Genomic DNA, 23,571 nt, shown 5'->3' on the forward strand with positions numbered 1-23,571 from the left:
CTGGTTTCTTGCTCATCTGATAATAGCTACTCGCTGTGCTTGATGGGACAATTAGAGAGCAGAAGACTTTGTGTATAAAATAGGCTTGACTCTAACTGTTGGTAGGCGAGCTGAGAGCAAGTCTTCTGGAGAGAAGCGGCTGTTTCCCGATCTCCCCATCCTGTAAAAAGCAGCAGAGCCTGCACACAGTTGTATCACAGCCCAGTCACTCATCATCTAGGTTCAGCTCAAAGTGGAAGTGAAACGTGAAGACTGAAATGGGTGTCAAGTGTGCGTCCACATATCCCCATTCAACAGATGCAGGTAAGTTAAAATATTAAAAAACCCATTTCATTAGAAGTAGTAGCAAGGAGAGCTCCATCATCACCATGACACAAGATTAAACTAGACACCCCAGGGCCTCATTTTTGCACATTTTTTTCTGGTTCCTAACAACAATCTGCTAATATCCTAAGAAGTGTTTTCCTGAATATAAACTTAAAACATTTTAATAATGACTTCTTTCTTTAGATATAAAATCATTATACTCATCATACAAACATTTTAAAAATCAGCGTTTTTTATTTTATTTTATTTTTTTACTTTTATTAGTGTGCCAATTTTCCTGATGGATTGCCTTTCAAGAAAACAGGCTTTCATCCTATGACTCCGAACAATCTCTCTTCTTCTCTCTCTTCTTTCCTCTTCCCTTCCCTCTCCCCCTACTTCCTCTCTCCATCTCTTCCTCTCTTTTTCTTTGCTCTCTGATTCATGCTTTTGTTTCCTTAAAGATTGATTACAGTGATCCTTTGGCCAAGCTCTCTGGCAAACTCAAAGTCCCTGGATGGGTCCAGGATTCTGTGTAGAGAATTCTGGGTTGGACTGAATCAAGTCAAGTTAGCACTTTCGGTTTTGGCTGCTTTTCATTCATTGGCTTCAGTTTTCAAAAGCCAGTGATTGTGTCAGTTTCAAGGTTTTAAACATCTACTCCTGATGCCTATGCAGCTTGCTTCCAGAAAATCTGTCAGATGGGTTGCATACTTCCTAAAATCGTTACTTCAATAAAAGCAAATTCCTTCCATTTGCTGGAGAAGATGATTTTTTTTCCTGGAAGGTTCTGCATTCCTTCAACATCAGAACACCTTGCTATTGCCTCCGAAATGGTGAGCAGGGAGGAGTGACAAGGAGCTGAACAAAACATATTTTGAGTGTGGGGAGAAAAAAAACCCCTAACTCTGTTGGCCTCACTAAATGATTATTTCATATGCTCTTTGTTTACAAGGTTGAAAGCAATTCTTTAAGATCACTTTGCAGAATTTACATAAATGTGTAAACTTCAACAGCCTGGCTCTGTATCATTCATTCAAACTACTATTCAATGAATCTTTGTAGAGTGTCACTAAGGCCAGACGTAGGTGCTAGGGATGTGGCAACTGGACATGTCCCTGATCTCATGAGGGTTCTGACAAGAAATCAGGCAATTACAGTAGAATGTAGTAAATGCTATGGGAGCACCCACAAGAGGCAGCTGACCCAGACTGGAGAGTCAGAGAAAGCATCCCAGGAGAGCAGCAATGTGCTGGAACCGGCTCTCACTGGCTCACAAGACCACGTGTTAAATTTTCAGGAATTTTGCAAGCCAGTCATTAAACAGAGTGATTATTAAAAGTTAGATTGTATACACTTAAAATGATATGAATTATACTAAAATCAAAGGTAATATATACTGAAAATTCATTACTTCCTAATTATTTTACCATGATTTATGCTCTTGTGGTTATGTAAGCCAAGTATGCCAAGTGTGCCCCTAAGGGGGAAATGTTACATTGTGGTCTGCTACTATGTTCAGTTGACATCATGTTGGTAGCTTGAAACTTACACCCCAGAAACTGGCAAACACTATAAACTAGCATGTTTTCTGCACAGAGAGCTGGTTGTACAAACACTTCCCAGTATACCACTGAATCTTGCCAGGAAAGTGAAGAAATAGTTGGACTATGCCTGGTGAATGCTGTGTATTTGGGGTGGGGGAATGGGGAGGGTAGAAAGAATGTTCCAGGATGAGGAACAGCACGTGCAAAAACTTAGAGATGAGAAAGGATGCTTCTTCCAAGCAACAGAGCCCAGGCCATTTGTACGTCTGGTGCACATAGAGGTTCTCTCACCTCCTAGACTAAAACTTTTACTAGGACTCATGCTCTCTTGTTGGTCTTATTCACCACCATGTCCACAGCGCCTAGCACTGGGCTCGCAGACGATCAGTGCTCAACAGTTACCTGAATAATTTAAGGTGGGGAGAGTGGTGAGTGGTGGACCCAGAGGGGCAGGCCAAGGACTACATCGTGCAGGAACATGTCTGGGTTTTATTCAAATGGCAACGAGGAGCCACGGAAAGATATTAAGCAGGGGAGTAATGTGAACACATTTGCATTTTCAGCAATCCCTCTGGCTACAGCGTGGGGAGTGGATTAGAGTATGGGAAAGCCAGAGGCAGGGAACTAATTAGGAGGCTATAATCCATTTGCTGAGATGATAAAATTAGGGGAGCCACTGTGGATGGATTCAAAAGAAATTTAGAATGACTGTTTAATGGGTTTCATTATGGATTGACTGTGAGGGCCAAGGGGATGGGGGGAGTTGAGGGGTCAGCTGGGTGTCTAGCTAGGACACAAGAGCTGGAGGCGGGGGGCGTTCTCTGGGATGGAGAAACCTGGGGAAGGAAGGGTTAATGGGAGGAAAATGAGCTTGGTTTTGGACAGGTTTGAGGTGGCCGGTGGCAGTGTGTAGCACACAGTTGGATAAACAGGTGTAATCAGGAGAGTAATCTGGGCTGGAGAGAGATTGGGGATGAAAACTCCTACCTTTGCTGTAGCCAACCCAGAAAATTGTGTCTGAGATGTTTCAAATTTTCTACAAAAGAACTCTTTTTGTCACCTACCCCCATGAACCCCGTGTTTTAAAAACATTTTGTTTAGTTAACAGATTGTATGTATTAATAAAGAAATGATTGATTTTCAAAGGGCATCTCAGCTATTTGGCTGATATTTAAGATATATTCTGGGACGATAAGGAGGCAAAATAAAAGAGGGGAGTAAAATGTATTAGAAGAAAAAGACCTACAGAAAGCCATATATAATTCCAAATTTTCTGGCAGAATGAGTTGCTATAAACTCACAGAGGTAGCTCCTTCACACGTTTAACTACAGGCTGGCTGGAGTAATGACTCCAACAGGATCAAACAAAACTGCATAGTCCCGAGTAGAAGGAAAGTGCTAAGAGTTGGGGTAACTGTGTATTTGTGAAACTGGTCAGAGGCCACTGAAATTCCTCTAATGCAGTAGTCTGCTGCCCATGGGAAGCATGGCTCTAGGGAAGCAGTTTCTCCTCTGTAAAGGCAGGAGGAGTTTGGAAGAAGACTTTCTTTCAGGAAAGCAAGAGGTTATCTTGCTCTGTTTCTAAGAACACACGGAGTGTTAAAAAGTGAAGTGAGTTTCAATCACCTATTCTTGAGTAGACTTCATTAAATGCAATCTTCTCATTTTTGCCCTGAAGTTAAAGTGAAAAATAATCTTAAATATCCAAAGGTTAGAGATAATCAGGAGTTTCCCTTTATAATCAAAAGGAGAAAAACCATTTTTTTTAAAAAAACCTTTTACGTGGAAAGAAAGTTAAAACTATCTTGCTTTGGATGCACTTCCTATAAATGCATCATAAGCATTTTTTTTTTCAAACTTTCATTTTACTTTATAAAAAAAGGTGTCTTTTTCCCCACCTTGTATCTAGCATCTGAAAAACCTGGCTTTGTGGTCCAGTGATGTTAACACACAGGAAAGAAACAGATTCTGGTTTTCTGTAGAGAAATGAAGAAATCAAAGAATCAAAGATGTTTCAAGGTCACTGCTTCTTGGTGGAATATTATAAGTGAGAACTGGCGGGCAGAATACTAGCTTTGAAATGTGAATAAACAGAAAAAGTATTCTGAATCTAGAAGTCATTGAGAACTTGCTCTTTTCAAAACAAAAGAGGAAATAGAAATAGAACTCAAAGCTTTATAAAGTGAAGGGCCGTGTGCTTTTTTCTCAGAGATCAGGCAGAAGGGACGGAACCATTTGTCAAGGGAATAGGCTAATTATCCCCTTCATGTAAGAATAATGTGAGGTTAGGCTGAGGCCGCTGACATTCCTCTAAAACCCTTTGCTCTGCTGGTATTAGTGCCACCGATAGGCACGGACAAGAGTTGGGTTGCTGTCGTCACCTCCATCCACTCCGCTCTGCCCTCAAGACCACTTTCCTCCAAAGGCCTTGTTGATGAGACGTTTATTCAGTGCCACGTGCCATGTCGTAGGCCATGCAGAAATATATGTCCCTTTCCAGGGGAGTCTCTGCCATTGAAAATAATGCCATGCATGAGTGGATTCAAATGCAGGTGTGTGACCTTCAAATCTGCTCTTCTGATCTTAGATGCTAGTGACAAGCTGACAGACCATCATGGATGAGGCAAAACCACAGAGTCAAAGCTCTTTAGAATTTACGTAGCATAGGCATTTTCCATAATAACAATGAAAATACTTAACTTGATGAGTAGTTTTGATTTGACAAATTCCACGCTAAGCATTTTACATGGATTATATCATTTTACCCTCAAACAACTTTATGAGTAGATACTACTAGCATCCTCATTTTTAATGTGAGTTAATTGAGTTTAGACAGATAAATAATTTGCCCCAACTCACACAACTAGTAAAAACCAGATCCCAGGGCTGTCTGACGTCAAAATCTGGTCTTGTATCGTTTATGCTATTTTAAAGAATACAAGACTAACTTCAAGTATATTTTAAGGTATTTTCTATTCCTTATTGTTGAAGTCTTTCTGGCATTATACTTTCATGTTCTGAATTCAACTCGACAAAATGTATTGTTGCTTCCATGTGTAAAATGGCATGTTAGAATGGTTTTCTGTAGAATGTAAGAGTGAGTAAAATAACTTATAATTCCGGGAAGGAGAAGATAAGTATACAAATAACCATAACACAAGGAATAATGTGTCCACTGCCTTAAGAAGGGCACACATAACACAGGGGCTCAAAGAAAGGAATGGTAAATGCTATTGGAATAAAAATATACTTATTTGAACTAATTCTAATCAATGTCCTTATATCTGAAGGAAGATATATTTTCCATGTGAATTCCCAGAATTTTATACCTGAATGCTTTGAAAGGAAAAAGTTCCAGAGAAAAGAAAAATATCTGAATGCTAGAAAAAGAAACCTAATCACTACTGAAGAGATAATGTTCATAAAGCTGTAAACTGATAGAGCTGGAAAGGGGACATTTGCATTAACCCCTCTCTTTACAGATGAGGAAACTAAGACCCATTAGCTAAAGGCAGAAATTATTACATTCTCCTTTCTGTTCTCTTAGCTTTTTTCATCTTCATCTGAGCTGTAGATTCGGAAAGAATTGTCTGGAGAAAATTAAGTAACTGAAGGCCATGCTGCTCTTCTGTAATGGGTTCTACCCTCGTCTGTAATAAGTATTAATTGAATGGATGGTTTCAATTGGAATTTAATAAGTCTCCTTTCTTAATTTAGATTATATCTGACAAACCAATCTTTTCCTGGATTAGGTTTGAAATTATTCCTAATACAGTTAAATTATATATAGTGAGATCAGTTTCATCTTCCCTGATAGGATAGAAAGGAGATTATCAACACATCTGAAATTCACAGGCAGAGAGACTCAGCAAGTTTAGTTCTCCTTTCCTTTGGAGAATTTTCTCAAACCTGCAAAGTTCAGAACTCCTTTGATTTGGGTGGTTAACAGAAGTGGTGGGATAATGAGGACCCTTTCCTGTCATTGATGAAGATTGTGAACTTGGTGAACGTAATAAGCATTGGTTGGGGCTTGAAGAACGAACAACTTGTGTTTCTCTTCAGTAGGTTTCCCTACTGATCAGAAACACTCATCATTAGTACCATCATCAGTAGCAGGTTTCAAGCAACAGTCTTCCCTTAGATGGCTGGTTCCTCCAATGCTGCAGTACATCTGGTCCTGGTGGGGAGATACATACTGAGGAAACAGTGGCTTGCTGGGAAAATCTTTTTCTTTGGATCAGACAGTTCTGGGCTGCAATCCCAGCTCTGCCACTTCTTAGTTGCCTGACCGCAGACAAGCAACTTAATCTCTCTAAATTTAACATTCTTTACTTATAAAATGAGGAAATGAATGCTTTACAAGATTGCAGTAGGATTTGAAATAAATACATAAGGCATCTAAAAAGAGACTGACGCTTGGGCAGAGAATCTGTTTTGTCCTCTACTATATTCCTTGTGCCTGGTACATGAAGGGTATTTACTGAAGGGTACATGAAGGGTATTTTCAACCAATGGTAACCATGATGATTGTCATTGTTACTAAGTGATTATTTGTGCAAAAAGAAACCAAGAAAAATTTTAATATGTTATTGTCCCTAGTCTTAAAAATATGTATATAAATAATATTATATGTTAATATAATGATATATGTTATAAATTATATAATATATATAATATAATATTATATAAAGGACATACAAATCAAGAGTTTGAAATAAATGCCATAATGTTATTACCAAAATATTGTAACTTGATTATACAACTTGGAATAGCCAATGTATTTTTTGAAAGGAATATCCGTGTGCCTTACCCTCAAACAGCTTAGCTGTGGGCTAAATGGGAAAGGAAAAAGGATGTGACTCTACCTATAAAAACGTATCTAAAATTTGAGCCTGAACACACATGATGTGTGCACACATTATCTGCAATCTCTCTAATTCAGGATCTCACTGATTAGGTACAAAAAACTAGCTGTTCCTACACTTGAAACTTACATAATATTGTACATCAACTATACCTCAATAAAAAAAATGAGCTGTTCCCTCCTGTAGATATGATGAGGACTACTGCATTAGAGGAGGGGAATTTCGTATCTGAAACTGATGTGCTCCTCTCTGCCTTCAGATAGAAGAAGGGAGAAAAAAGTAGACTTTTATATTTTGTACTATTAAAGCTCTAGGAAAGGTTGGAAGCAATGAATGATGAAGCTAATAAGAGAAATATTTCATTAGCATTTAGCATGGTGGGAAGTACTGGGTATAGTTGTAAAGGGAATCAGAGAGAAAGGCAGACAACTTGAATTCTGGCTTTGCCGCCTCTGTTTCCTTACCGTCTCAGGCAGGTTTTTACTGAAGGCTATTGAAATTTCTCTCTCTTTTTTTTTTTTTTTTTGCTTTTTATATTTTTATTTTTATTTTTTAACATCTTTATTGGAGTATAATTGCTTTACAATGGTGTGTTAGTTTCTGCTGCATGACAAAGTGAATCAGCTATACATATACATATATCCCCATATCTCCTCCCTCTTGCCTCTCCTTCCCACCCTCCCTATTCTCTTAATACTTGATCTATTCAGTGAATGTTTACTAAATCCCACCCTTGTGTGGGATTGGCTCTGTAGGCACTTGCATCATTAAGATGTAGAGATGAGCAACGTGGGATCTGGAATCAGACACTCCTGTGTGTACTCCTTCACACACTATGAGACCATTGTAAGCTCCTTAACTTTTCTAAGGCTTAGTTTCTATATTTGGAAGATAAGGGGGAAGATCCATCTCATCACAAGCACTGTTATAAATATTACATAATATAAACCATGTAAAGCACAGTACAGTCCTGGCAGTAAGCGTTCAACCCATATGAGCTGGTAGTTATAAACATTGCTGCTTTTCTCAACGAGCCTCTGGGAATGACTTCCATCAGGAACTGCTGTAATAAGGTAAATGATTTTCCAAGGAGAAGTTGCCAATCGTATCCTGGAGTAAAAAGTCATTTTAATTTGTGAGCTTTACAACCCTCAGGGTGTCTGGCCCCCCAGTTAGGGAATAGCTTCTGGACTCACCGGAAGCTCTGCTATCAGAAATTAACAAAAGTCGCTGGTTATGCGAATGCTCGAGGCAAAATCTGGAAATCCAGAATTTCAAATTTGATTAGACTGTTTATCAACAATGACTGACGGTTCCTTGGCAAAAGGAAAAATTCAACCATCCAGTTCTTAGCTAGAATGTAGATTTTAGACTTTAGTTCATGCATAATTTCATGGATGTGGCTTATGTGGAAAATGAAACTACATGTTTCCAAATTCCATTCCCTTGAAGAAATAAAACCTCTTTCAGAACATGTCCATTCCATCAGCAGATCCTGTTGGTGTTTCCTGCTAAAGTTATCCAAATTTCAACCCCCTAATTAACCACCTCTGCACCATACTAAAGGCTGGCTTTGGTCCTTTCTCCATACTGTCCCCTAGATGAGACCCTGTCTTCCATCCCTCTTTCCTACAGAGCTTAGCTGCCCTCCTCTCTCTCCCCTCCCTAAATTCACTCCATCTCCTTCTCTCTAGGTCAAGACTACCAAATATATATATATATATATATATATATATATATATATATTTTTTTTTTTGGTTTCTAGCTTAGTTGAGATTTTTGGTACTATTGTTTTTATGATCCTCCAGACTGTATCGTCTCATGAGTGTACTCTTACATGCCCTACATTATTTCTATTCTTTCTTTCTTTCTTTCTTTATTTTTTCCACGCTTCAGGGCTTGTGGGGTCTCAGTTCCCTGACCAGGCATTGAACCTGGGCCATGGCAGTGAAAGCGTCAAGTCCTAACCACTGGTCTGCCAGGGAATTTCCCATTATTTCTGTTCTTGATTTAGATATTTCTTACAACGAAAGGTGTCTTTTTCAAAGTGCATGCCTTATTAACAGCCATAATATTATAATGTGGTTGGACAACTTCCATAAAAATGTCTCATCTGCATTCTGGTATGAAAGAGAGTCCATCTGACCTCTTAGAGAATTTTTAATAGAAAAAGTTGACTTGAACACATATGCACACATACCAATGGAAAGCTCTTCTTCTAAGGAGTGTGTGATGGTCTCAAACCACAGACACTTTTGTGTTTTCATGCCCTCTTCTCTAGAGCTGTTTTGAACATCAGTTACCATCGAGCCTAGTTACTCAAGCACTGCTGGGATATTTGGCCTCTCAAAACAACATTAATTGGTTTCTAGGCAATAGATTTGAGAGGGATAGATAATTGCTTTTCTTTCACGGGAAAGAAAGAAAATGGCTTTTCATGCAACTCCCAAATGTGCTATTTCCCCAATAGGTGATGGCACCTTGGAGCATCCTTCTTACACAGGCTAAGCCAAGCTCACTAAAACCCGACACCAGGCCTATGAAACTCTCAGCCCATCTGTCTCCCAAGGAGAGAGAGAAAGGGGCCCAGGCCAGATTCTTTCTTACCCTACTTTCAGCCCAAAGCTAGTTTGATTCACACTCAGCCAAGGACACCTAGCCAGGTTCCATGGATTTCTTTCTGCTCGGCAATTCCTCCCTACCACCTGTCTCCTTCTCTTTGATTATATTTGAAATCTTTTCCACAAAGGATTTTAAAAATTGAAGAAAGCTAAACATGTAACTCTTTGCCTGACATATTTTTGTGTGAATGACTTTCAATTAAAATGCAATCACTCCGTCATCAGGTTGAAAGGACTGATGCAGATTTGGTTAGTGTTTCAGGACAGGGAGACTGGTGAAAAGAACAGCAGGGCACTGTGTAGTCATCAGTGTGGATAAAAGGGGCGATGAAGGAAAAGGCCAGAGAATCACTGCAAACTTCTAAATTTTGCTTAAGGCAGGTCCTATTTATTCTCAGCTTGGTGGGGACAAATAAAAATTGTGCATGTCCATGTCCTGGATGTTGTGAATAGAGCTGCAATGAACATTGGGGTGCATGTGTCTTTTTGAATTATGGTTTTCTCCGGATATATGCCCAGGAATGGAATTGCTGGATCATATGGTAACTCTATTTTTTTAGTTCTTTAAGGCACCTGCATACTGTTGTCCATAGTGGCTATACCAGGTTACATCCCCCACCAACACTGTAGGAGGGTTCCCTTTTCTCCACACCCTCTCCAGCATCTATTGTTTGTAGATTTTTTGATGATGGCCATTCTGACTGGTGTGAGGTGATACCTCATTGTAGTTTTGATTTGCATTTCTCTAATAATTAGTGATGTTGAGCATCTTTTCATGTGCTTTTTAGCCATCTGTATGTCTTCTTTGGAGAAATGTCTATTTAGATCTTCCACCTATTTTTTGATTGGTTTGTTTTTGGATATTGAGCTGCCTGAGCAGTTTGTATATTTTGGAGATTAATCCCTTGTCGGTCACATTGTTTGCAAATATTCTCTCCCATTCTGAGGACATGGAAGCAACCTAAAGGTTCATCAACAGAGGAATGGATGAAGAAGATGTGGTACATATATACAGTGGAATATTACTCAACCATCAAAAAGAATTAAATAATGCCATTTGCAGCAACATGGGTGGATGTAGAGATTGTCATGCTGAGTGAAGTTGTCGGACAGAGAAAGACAAATATCATATGATATCACTTATATGTGGAATCTAAAAAAAGGGTACAAATGAACTTACCTACAAAACAGAAACAGAGTTACAGATGTAGAAAACAAACTTATGGTTACCAGGGGGTAAGGGTGGGAGGGATAAACTGGAAGATTGGGATGGACATATACACACTACTATGTATAAAATAGATAACTAATAGGGACCTACTGTATAGCATAGGGAACTCTACTCAATACTTGGTAATGGCTTATATGGGAAAAGAATTTTAAAAAGAGTGTATATATGTATATGTATAACTGATTCACTTTGCTGTACACATGAAACTAATATAACATTGTAAATCAACTATACTCCAATAAAAATTTTTTAAAAATTAAAAAAAATTGTACTCCTGATATTTGTGTTCTGCAGCTGCAAACCCAGAATCTCCATCTCTTTTGATTTATAAAAATATACTATTTTTAAAAAATGTGTGTTTGACTTCATACAAAGGGGCGTTTTCCTCTGAAGGTTCATTAATGAGGGTTACATTATAGTCTTAAAAAAGGAAGTCAGATGGAATGTTTAAAAATTTACAAGCAAACATAGAGAACATTTGCCTGGTTTGTGCAGCTGAAGACATAATTAGAAGTTCCTAGAGAGAGAGAACAGGGTGCGGGTGTGCAGAAATTTCAACCATTAAAAAGAAAATTCCCCCCAAATTGCTCACAAGTGTGAGGGATTAGTCAATATACTTGGGGCTCTCCAAAACTTTTTAGCAGCCAATAATTTCTTCATGATTAACTGCAAACTAAAAGCTTGCTTCCTTTCTCAATGCCATTTTGTTAGACAGTTATAATGAAGTAGCAAATTTGTCACGGGACAGGAAAAGCTCACGGACAACGTATTAGAATTTATAATCCTGGCCGACATATCCAGTTACTTCAGTTTTAGATTACTGCACTTTCTTTATTAGCAGACAAATGACTAAGGTAAATACCTTTGCAGACACCTGCATGCTGTTCTCTTGCATGTTCATGATGGCTTCAGAGATCTTGACATCTATTGGGTCCATGACCGACTCAATGTTGAATGGTCCTTCCAGCCGCTCTGCCACCAAGAGCATTGCATCTGTTAAAACACAGGAACATGATTTATTTGAGAACTGGGAACCCCAGCTTCTAACCTGCGTTTAAACATTTCCCACATGACCGGCTGAAAAATGACCACTCATTCAAATTTTGTATTTGCTTTTATATAGTTCAAAACGGAATTGGTGACTCAGTCTTACAGGAGTATTTTATTTTATTTCATTTGAAGGCTTAAAATTATTTTACATATATAGAACCAGGCCTGAAAATGAGAAAATAAGTTCAAATTAAGAGAGTTGAATATACCTAACTCTTTCAAGTGAAGTTAAACAAAAATAAGGTCAGGTTCAAAAGTGGAGTTAACCTCTTTTCTTCTGGAGTATGGAGAAAACTGAGAATATTGAAGACGTGTAAATATGAGAGTTTGGGGGATGCACTATCGTCAAGACCCAACTTAAGCATATCTGCGTGTATGAAGCATTTCTAGATTTCCCAAGAAGGACAGACCTGTCCCTGCTTGGTGCTGCCACTCTACCTAGCATGCCCTTCTGTTTTTAACACTTTGACATGCTCTGGGAATAGAGAAACTTCTCTTACTTGGTTTTGCATGTTCAAGGCTTATTATGGTGCCTATCGCATTGTAAGCTTTCAAGAAATGTCTATGAAATTATATTGAACTGAACTGAACTAAAGTACTGCTTGGGAAGCTTTATTTTTCTGGAGAAGCTGCTAATAGTGATACGGAGGCAAGAGCTGTGAATTAGGAGTGAGTTGCCCTGGGTTCCCAACCCTGCCACTAAGCAGCTGGATGGCTGCTGGAAAAACCTCTGAGCTTACTGGGCCAAAGATTAGAGAGGTGCATAAAAGGGACCTGGGATGAGGAGTCTCCCGGCGTCTACGGTGAGTGGCATAAGAGGCAATATGCCCATTCCTTTGCAAACTGGCCCAGTTTTGTTCTTAACATCCAGGGCATAGTTTGGTAACTTGTCTCCACCAGGACTGACAACTAGAACTTTCTGTGATGATGAAAATGTGGCTATTGAAACTTGAAATGTGGCTAATGTGATTGAAGAATTAAATGGTTAATAAAGTAATTTGCCTTTTACTAATCTAAATATAATTAAAAATATCCCCTTGGGACCAGTGGCTACCATATTAGATGAGGCAGCCTAGACTTTTAACATGTAGACACAATAGCCCTCACGTTTTTCAATTGTTAAAGCTCTTGGGAGCCAATCTTAAAACGCTGTCCCTTTTCCAAATAATACATGTTTATTATCAGACACTTAGAAAATACAGAAAAGAAAAATGAAGGAGAGAAATACACCCACAATCCCACTTCCCAGAATAACACTATAAACAGTTTGGTATATGCCCTGTGGTTTTTTTTTTTTTTTTCCTTTGAGCATGAATATTTTAAGCATGCAACTGAAAATATACCATACAGATATCATATAATCTGCTTTCTAAATGTAATATATTATTAATGTAACATGCTGTTTATAGCAGCTGCTTTTTAGTATTAGTGTGAGGAAACCAAATTTTATTTTTATTACATATCCTACCATGCTCAACCAAAGGCCACCATCAAAATTTTTTCAGGGTTATAACTAGTTATGAATTAGGCAAGTGAGAAACCTTTTAAGATAGATGAATTTTTATAAGAAGGTATGGTCTGGGAAGCAGAGTCACATTTTTAAAGAACATCAGGCTTTGTGAACATCAGCTTTTATACTATCAACTGGCTTTCTCAGCCAGACCTCATAACTGGGTCTTTGATCTCCTCCCTATGGAATGAACGAGACTAAAAGCATCCAGGGCAGCACTTGAGTGTCAGGGAGGTCCTGCTATCCCACCCCCATCCACTGTACTCAGTCCCATATTTTTCTCATGGACACAAGTCACATGAAGAACTTAAGTGTGAACAAGGACTCATAAAAAACTCTAACAACAAATTTGCTGATTTTTCCCTTAACGCAGATCTATCTGTGTATGTTACATCAGGATATTATAACAAAAGTAGTAATTTCTCTAGATCTTAATGACCTAATTATCTGGCAATATGGACAGAGGATGCACCTTGTTTGGTTGTAGTATTTTGATATTAAAGATGTTTTCTCCTTTAAGGTTTTAAAAGGTGGCCTGAGAGCTGTGCTGTTTCTTTTATATCTTTATATCTATGTTGTGTATTTATAAAAAATAATCCCCTTTACTGTTAGACTTTCCAACAGGCTTTTTGATGAAGATTAATTATGATGAATGAGCAAGTTTCTCTAGACTGGTGTATTCTGCTAGAAGAACAAGGAATCTTTGTACAGGAAAAAGAATTGGTCCTATGGAGTTATCCAACAAATGCAGTTAAAGGAACTGATAACTATGGGATACTTAATTGTGTGTTTTAGACAAGTATTTGCATAAATCATTATACAAACAGTACTGGTCTATCACAGTATATTTATCTAACACGAATGGGTTGAGTTGCGGTAGTAATAACATTAGCTCTACCAGAAGTCTGTAGGCAGTAGTGCTCTGGGCAAAAAGGACGAGTTTTGGGTTGGTTCAGAAGGACTCAGCAAACTGTCACAGTTGGAAATGATGGGGTCTAAAATATCTCTGAGAAGCTTCTCTTGTTTAAATTAAAACAGTCCCTTCTCTACCAGACATTCCTTTCAATAAGTAACGCAAAAAGCTGTTTGATTCATATCCTAAAGTCAAGAAATTTCTCTTTGGTGATTTCAATCTTTTGGTTCCCTGTTCCTCTCCCACCACAGAGCTCACCTTTTAGCTTCTGGGGTCTGCAAACTCAGCTCTTCTTTTTTGACTCCAACCATGAAAAGGGTGACCCTCTCCCAAGCAGTTGCCTGCTTGGCCTTGGAAAATGGCCATCCTACTGATGATCTTGTATATTAAACATGTAATCAAATGGCCACATTTGCTCAAATTGGTTGGCCCTGAATTTCCATTCTTTATCTCAATTCATTTGCTTTGTTATACAAACTAATTTAAGGTGATACATTTTTAGATGTAGATATATGTATTTATTTTTATTTTAATTTAGATCACCAGTCGGAATATGCTACCTTAAGCTATCTGGTTTAGTTTTTTAAAAATACACTAAAAAATCACTTTAATAAGTAAAATTAGAGTCTCCTTTGAAGACTCAAAGGCCAATATAGATTGGCTCAAAACCTCAGAACCATCGTTAAGAGTAGTAATGTGCATGCAGTTAACGATACTGTATTGTATACTTAAACATTTGTTAAGAGGGTGGATTTCATGTTATGTGTTTTTTACCACACACACACACACACACACACACACATACACACACACACACACAAAGAATAGCAATGACTTTGTGCTGATCAACTACAGAAGTTCTTATTAATCAATCAAACTACCTGTTGATAAATCATTAACTAGTATAAATGTACCCCAATATATTGAAGCTCTATATTGCTTTTATAAAGAAATACATGCATTCTTTTAATTCCTGGAAAAGCTCAGATAAAACTGTGTGGGAAACATTTGGATAAAATCACATGTATGCACTGATTATAGTCATACCCAGGTTTTTGGTTAGAATGAGAGGAAGGCTGGCAGAGGGACGAAATAGTGGTTTTCTGGGCTCATATTTTTCTACCTCAAAGTTTTTTTGTGAAAATAAGTTAATTGATAGAAGGCCAGATAAACCTACACAAATAACTGGTATATCAACGACCATAAGTAGAAAAAAAATACATGTCTTCTTATAATATAATCATCCCTCCCCTCAATCGATTCCTCTGTTCCATTGTTCTAAATGTACATGACTGGATTCCCCAGGGTCACAAAAAGAAAAGCAGCTTTTCAGAAAATTCCTCTAATATTTTGCATTTCCACTCTGAAGGGTCATGCTCACAGCAGCTGCCTTTAGGAGTCTAGTTTAGACACATTACAAGGTGAGAAAGTGGCAGTGGAAGGCCAGAGTCCTCAGCCCTGGGACTTGGAACAGGCCAGCAAGCGGATGGTGGGTCATCCTCGGGCCCCAGACCCCAGATGGCGAGAGGGTGTGCGTGGTCCATCCGCGTCCACTGAGCAGCCAAGCACATCCCTGCTTGGCCAGTTTGCCTCCCACCTGCTGGGCAAGTCTGTCACTGGTCAAGCTCCCCGGGTGTCAGGAGAACCTTTTCTCTCCTTTGGGGCTGGGGGAAGCCATGCCTCTCTCTCCTTCCAAAGCAAAGAAAACACAGACTACTTTTATGACACCAAGCCGGTGGTTAGTAAGTTTCTCTGAAACCAATTAAGTCACAACATGGCCATAAGTTCCTCCAGAGGCTGCCATCCTGCGCTATCTTAATTATCTTCGTGCCATTTACATTTTGAAACATTTGGAACTTTATTTTTAACTGTGCTCTTGGAGCTGTTATCTATTGCCAATTAAACCAGGGCAGTTCTAGTATGTCAGCTAATGATCAGCTGGTCCTTTCTCTACATATCTCCTGTGTTGTCCACATTTTGTTTCTCTTTAAGCAAAGGACTATTGTCTTGCTCAAGCAGTATACATAACTTTTGTTTCTAAATGCAGAATGACATTTGGATGGATTAGAAGTAACTGGTATCTCAGCATGAGGTTCTGATAGACAGAGAGATGTGACGACCCTATTAGCATACCAGAGACATGTATAGCAGCTCAGCAAGAAGGTGTCCCCTCAAAGCCTGCAGGTAAAGCTACACCTCTGGGTCAAGGCATTCTGCCCACATCAGCACGCACTTTCTGGTTAGGAGTGAGGAAACCTGACTCTGGTTAGATGGACTCAGGTGCCTGGGTTTCCATTTGGGTTTGTCCACTAAATGCCTGAGAGATAATATGTGTCACTTAGGGCTTCCCTGGTGGCGCAGTGGTTGAGAATCTGCCTGCTAATGCAGGGGACACGGGTTCGAGCCCTGGTCTGGGAAGATCCCACATGCCGCGGAGCAACTAGGCCCGTGAGCCACAACTACTGAGCCTGCGCGTCTGGAGCCTGTGCTCCACAACAAGAGAGGCCACGATAGTGAGAGGCCCGCGCACCGTGATGAAGAGTGGCCCCCGCTTGCCACAACTAGAGAAAGCCCTCTCACAGAAACGAAGACCCAACACAGCCAAAAAAAAAAAAAATAAATAAATTAATTAATTAAAAAAATATGTGTCACTTAATACACAGAGGCCCATTTTCTTCATCTATTAAGTAGAGATTATGACAATCTCTACCTAATAGTGGTACATTAGGAAATCAAATGAGATGGTTCCTGTAAAGTAGTTAGCGCAATGCCTGGCATACAACAAAGGTTAGCTACTATAAGGCACTATCTCTGGGCAGTGGAAGCAGAAAGGAGATGACCGACTGGCAAGATATTTTGGTGGAAGTATTGCCAGCAATTGATGTGAGGAGTAAGGGAGTAGAAGGCACAAGGATGACTTTAAGATGTATAGCTGGTGCTCTTTTGCATGTTAAATTAATGTTTTGATAATAACTGCTTTTTGATGAATGAGTTCATTACCGAGAGATACAAAACTGTATTATTTTCTCACAGTGGGTTCCTTTGCCCATTAAAGATCACTGAAAAGTCTTTGACTCACTTCCCATTGAGAGGTGGGGTTTATGTCCCATCCCCTTGAATCTGGGTGGGCTCTGTCACTGCTGTGACTAATAGCATACAGTGGAAGGGACGCTGTCAGTTTCCAGAGCAGGTAGTTAAGAGACTGCAGCTTCTACTTTCTCTCTTGTGAGACTCTACTCTGAGATCATCATGCTGGGCTGGCCACATATAGGCACTCCAGGGAACAGTCCCCGCTGGGCCCAGATTTCTGGCCACCCTTGCTGTTATAAACAAAATATTTGTGTCCTCACTGTAATTTATATGTTGAAACCTAATCCCCAAGGTATTTGGAAGTAGGGCCTTTGAGAGGTGATTAGGTCATGAGGGCTGAGCCCTCATGAATGGGATTAGTGCCCTTATCAAAGAGACCCAGAGAGCTTCCTTGTCCTTTCCATCATGTGAGGACACAGTGAGAGGATGGCAATCTGTGGATCAGGAAGCAGGCTTCACCAGACACAGAATCTGCCCTGATCTAGGACTTCCCAGCATTCAGAACTGTGAGAGGTAAATGTTTTCTGTTTAAGTCACTCAGTCTATGATACTTTTGTTGTAGCAGCTCCAATGGACTAAGACTCCTGCCAGGGTGCCAGATATGTGAGTGAGGCCATTTAGACCAGCCCATCTGCCAGCTGATTACCACCTACTGACCCCAGTCATCACCACATGGGGCAGAAGAATCAGCCAGCTGAGTCTTCCCTAATTCCTGATCCACTGTACTGTGGTTTACATTATTATGGCTGTTATTTTAAGCTGCTAAATTTGGTGATAATTTATTTTGTAGCAATAGAAAACTGGAGCAGCCAAATTACCATATTTACAAAATACTCAGATATTTTTCCTATAATTTATTTGACAGGACTCAAATTATTCAGAACCCTAGTCAAATAATATTTGACAAATTTAACATTACTGATGTAACCCCTGTTTCCAACCACTGTAATCGTCAAGAAAAAATAAAACGTCGCCTTAAAGGGAATATACAAAAAGAACTGTTCTAAGCCTGCATTGTGTTTGGATACAGCGTTACAGTACACCAAATGCACAGCAGCTAGCCTCAGATTCAGATATGTTTCTCCTGGGATGCGAGCATGAGAGAGAGGGAGATAGAGAGCAGGTTTGGAAGAAGGTAAAGATCTGGATTTTTCTCTAAGTACTTGACTTTATGAAGAGCAAAGCCTCTGACACAAAAAACCAGACGTTATCTCTGATCTCTGGATGGCACTGGATTAACACTATCTTGCTGCAGGGACTCCCAAAGGTTTTGTTCCTCTAGGGTATAAATATTAAGCAGGATTTCATATGATTACACATATCTTCTAAATTTATTTTTTGAAAAAAGGAGATGTAAAATCAGAAATGACATGGTTGAATGCTACTGATTTTAACCTGGAAGAGAATGATTTTCAAAATGTTTTTTAGGGGAGGCAAGAAGAGAAACACTTTTAAAAAAAATGAGACATTATTAATCTTCTTTGTAAGTAACAATAGAGTAGAAATAACTTTGGAAATTCAACTGCGGATTGGGGGTGGGGGGGGAATGGATTGAGGTGGTCAAAAGGTACAAACTTCCAGTTATATGAATGAGTCCTGGGGATGTGGTGTACAGCATGGTGACTATACTTAACAAAACTGTATTGAATACTTGAAAGTTGCTAAGAAAGTAAATCTTAAAAGTTCTCGCCACATCTAAACACACACACAGATGCTGCCTGTGCGAGGTGATGGATGTGTTAACTAACTTTGTTGTGATAATTATTTTGCTACATATCCGTGTATTAAATCACGATGTTGTACACCTTAAACTTACGCAATGTTATATGTCAATTATATCTTGATAAAGCTGGAAAAAAATGAAAATTCAATTGGAATAAGCTCAACTTAACCTAACGAATATTTGTTATGTGCCAAAGAGTGTCACTGCGTCACTATGTATTGGTGGGCGGGGTCGGCACAGAAGCAGTCCATGGTTGCCAACTTCATGACATTTAGAATCTTTTTGAACTGACAAAGATGAAATACGTGAATATTAAAAAAATTTTTTTCTTTCTTTGAGGGAAGTTTGAATTAAGATAATAACATGTCCTTTCAAAGTTCTCATTAAATCTTTTAAATTTATCCTAATAATCTACTCCTTGAAAAATGAAATCTATAAGCACAATCTACTTGCTTTTATCAGAAGTCCATAGTGCCCACTTTGCTTTTCTTTAGAAGCAATGCTTACTCATTCTTAAACCTGCAGCACCATTGTTTTAGCTTAACCAAGATATTTTTCCCACAGAGAAGCAGACAAAAGCGTTAAAAAAAAAAAATCAAGCAATTTAAAAAGCACCGTGGTAAATTCATTCACTGGCACCCAGTTACTCATCAATACTACTACTACTACTACTAAAAAACCTGCTTCAGTGTTTATATGTAGGCTCTTTTATGAGCCTATCATGACATGGAAGTATTAGAAGACTCTGCTTTGCACTGTAGCTTTCTGGTGATGGTCACACGGAGTATACATGGCCTTTGCTTTCATTCAAATCAATTAATTAAAATGCTCGTGAGATCTTGGACAGGACCGAACTTCAGGAGAGGCCTGGAAAGAGAGCCCAGGTAGGGGGACTGAGGGATACACTACAGCAGCAGGCAGATGGGACCTGAATAACCAGGAGGAAGTATAGCCTTGAGAGTAGAGAATCTGAACTTCCCTAGTCAGAAGGTCCACACCCTTTTTAGAGTCTCTTTTGTTTTTTGTTTTTTCTTATTAATGACGATTTTAATTAAAAAAACTTACAGCCCCGTAGGTCTATAACTGATGTAACACAAACTGCACATACTAAAGTGTGCAATTTAATACATTTAAACAAATGTCTTCCTCCCTGAAACCACCAAAATGACAGAGTTTAAAAAAATTTTTTTGTTTTTGATTTTTAAGGCAATTCTACAGTTAAGACATTTTCACTTGTAGAATTTTGATTCATAAGAACAGCCAAACAGGAAGAATATGTATCCCTCTCCGGACTATACTTCTCATTCTTCACACTAATCACTCTCCGCACTTCTGGCTTTGCTGCTCTGTAATCTCTTCCCTGATGTTGCCAGCAGAGCTGTCTTTTAAAAATGCAAATCTGATGAGGTCACCGTCTTGCTCTAAAAGTTGCCAGTGCCTTCAGGATAAAGTCTGAACCTCTTAGCCAGGCATAAGAAAGGCCTTTCATAAGCCGGTCTCTGCCCCCTTGGCAGCTCCGCCTATGACCACCCCTGGTGCCCCCCACTGAGTGCCATCAGAACTCTTTCGATGACACTGAAGTTGTCACCAAGGTCGCACACGTACCCAATCCGACTTGAAATCAATGACACACAAGTTGTTCTAAACACAGCCTGTTCTCATTTTACCTGCTCAAGAACTTCCAAAGGTTCAAGTTTAAAAAGAGACTCGTAATCAGACTCCACCCCTCCCTTCTAATTCATTTCTCACTACTCAACATGTCCTGTGGTTTCCTGCTATTACAAATAACGCCACAGTGAATATCCTTGTACATAATTCATTTAGCATGCGTGCAAAGAAATTTGTTGGATAAAATCTTACAAGTCAAACTGCCGGGTCAAAGATATGGGTGTTTAAAATGTTGATGGTTAGCGCTGAAGCTTTCCCTGTAAAGGCTGTACCTGTTTACATTCCCAAGAGCAATACATGACCGCATCTGGCTCTCTAAGGCTCAAACTTTTAGATGGCGTTAAGATCAAATGCTTGGATCTTTGCCAATCTGATAGGGTAAGAAATTGCATCCCAGTGTGGTTTTAACTTGAATTTCCCTCATTATAAGTAAGGTTGAACATCCTTTAATATGTTTAAAAGGCATTACAATTGCTTTTTCTCTTCATTTTCTTTGGTCACTTATTTTTCTGTTGGATTATTAATTGTTTCATATTGATATAAAGGAATTTCTTTAAAAAAAATACATTAAAGATACCAACCCTTGGGTGACATGAATTACCATTTTCCCCCAAGTTGCTGTTTATCTTTTGACTTTGTTCATGGTAGTTTTTGTTATGCAGAAATTTAAAACTTTTTATAGTCAAATTTACCAATCATTTGTTTAAATTTTTTTGATCTTGCATCATATTTGTATAGGCTTTCTCCTTTCCAGCTCTGTGACCTAATCTATTATCAAGCATATTATCACTCACTAGCTTCCTTGTGTTCCTTGAATACAGGCCAGACCCTCTCCTGCCCCAGGGCCTTTGTACTTACTGTTTACTCCTCAGTCTCTTATTTTCTTTAGGTCTCTACCCAACGGATACTTCTCAGAAAGACCTTCTCTAACTACCCTACCAACTCCCACTCACTCTTATCTGATTGCTTTATTCTTCATAGCACTTAATATTTGCTGAATTATTTTATGTATATTTGCTGTTGTTCCTCTTTTCCCCACTGTTATGTAATCCTCAAGAGGGCAGGAACTTCCTTTTTCTTGTTCACTTCTGTAGTCTCATCCCCTGGAACAATATTCAGATCCTAAGAGTTGTTAAATGAATATTTGTTAAATGAATTATTGGAACAAATTTTAAAAATCTTCCTATATTTTCTTCTATAACTTAATGAGAACTAATTTGCTCCTCTCCCGCTGCCCTAAAACTTCCCCTCTTTACTCTCCTGCCCCACACACACCATCAAAAACGCCCGCAAAACTTTTTAGTGCTGGCCAATAGGCCCTTGATGGCTTTCGGTGTGTTATAAGGTAGATGAAGAGTTTCTGTGGGAATTTAGAATCTTATTGTACTTTTTTATTAGGTAGAAATAACTTTTTAGAGCTTTTCTCTTGAAATTGAAAAGTATGGCTGGTTTTCTTTCTGTCAGAGGTTATTTCTAGGTTAATCTAAAAAAAAAGTCGACATTTTTGGTTTTTCCAAACAAGGTAATTCCTGCTGTTTCTCAACACTCCACGTTTACCATTAACTTTGAAAACAATCTCTGTGATGAATGTCATTTTTGTTTCTTCCCTGCAATTTGTCCACATTCACTAAACATCAAATTGATGATCATTTTTTTCCTATTTTACCAACCCCGTATGGCATTTAAGTACTTAAAAAAATACCTTTAAAAAAATCAGACCATGGCAGGGGTGAGGTCTAGCTAAAGAAATCATAGTACAACAGAGTGAGGTAAATAATAGAAAATGGAAGTGAACCAATTAAATGCCTTTTAAAACAGTGAACAGATACCTGGATGAAAAATAAAACAGGGACAGCCACCCAGAATAAACCTAGTAACTAAAGAGCTAAATCCAAATAAAAGAGAATTTAGTGAAAATAACTGTTTACTTTGAAACCAAATCCAGGAAGAGGAGGAGAGAACAAATATACAAACTAATTTAATTCTGAAACCAGTGCAAACAAAGAGGCTTATTTTGCTTCCACACTGTAAAAGAAAATGCAAATTGTGGGAGAAAAAGAATTCACTAGTAGTCCTAGCACAGTACAGAAATTAGAATCTACAGGACTCATTTTCAGACGGTTTCTTTTTAGTAGAATGATGCCTTGCATTTCATAAAAATATAATATATTCACGTAAGCATCATCTCACTGCTATGTTATATCTTTGAGATGTCTGGTTACATCACAAGCCAGAAAGAGTGGGCCTTGTAAATCATGAATTTGATGGACATCAAAGTGTATACTACCAACCATAACCCTTTATTTAAATTTTTATTGCTGATTCTTCATATGAATAATTTTTTATGTCATTTGTAGCTAGGAATGTTCAAATAATTCACAACAACAAATTAGTCTTTGCCTTGATGATGAGTCACAGAATTTAAGAGGTAAGGCGTTCTTAAAGATCTCTCTGAGAGAAGAAGTACATCTTTATCTTTATATCCCTAAAGTCTTCTACAGGGTTTTGGAATCTAGTGGGTTGATTTGGACCAACCAGTGTGCTTTTTAGGAAACTAGACCCAAAGAAGGAAAGCAAATCATTCAATGTAAACAGCAGCCACTGAACCCAAAATCATTGTCCTCTCTGACTCCATCTATTACACAAGCGTCGACATTGCTCAGATAGTATCAATGTGTTTACCCAATATTTTATTTACTTATTAATTTCCAAGTGCTCCGCTACTTTTAAAGAGAATATTAAAAGAGAAAACCTAGATGATAAAGATAACACATTATGGTCCTATCTAAAATTTTTCTTATTCCTTCTTCGCTGCAATTACCCTTCTCCCTAAACCTCCCTTAGGGACCCTGTTCTTTCAAACTGGGTACCATGATCCTGAATTGTCCTTGACAAGCTTATAAAAGCACACACATTCCTCCTTACTCTTTATTAACCTGCACATCACACTTGAGCTACTTTGAATCCCTCACCAGCATGGATGGTCTTCTCGGTCTCCCTGAGAGGCAGTGTGGAGGCGAGGCGTGGTCATGAGCTGTGTGTCATGC

At 38.7% G+C, this 23,571-nt stretch overlaps 1 protein-coding gene across 1 annotated transcript in view; it reads right to left on the reverse strand.

The window, feature by feature from the left end:
• The window catches only part of GPC6 (glypican 6), a 1,076,681-nt gene that overhangs the window by 105,202 nt on the left and 947,908 nt on the right, over window positions 1-23,571 (reverse strand). The window contains exon 5 of the mRNA XM_007196857.3: window positions 11,433-11,563. Within this exon, the coding sequence (XP_007196919.1) occupies window positions 11,433-11,563 (131 nt within the window). The remainder of the gene's footprint in view (window positions 1-11,432; window positions 11,564-23,571) is intronic.

Source organism: Balaenoptera acutorostrata, chromosome 18 (genome assembly GCF_949987535.1).
Source record: "Balaenoptera acutorostrata chromosome 18, mBalAcu1.1, whole genome shotgun sequence".
NCBI lineage: Eukaryota > Metazoa > Chordata > Mammalia > Artiodactyla > Balaenopteridae > Balaenoptera > Balaenoptera acutorostrata.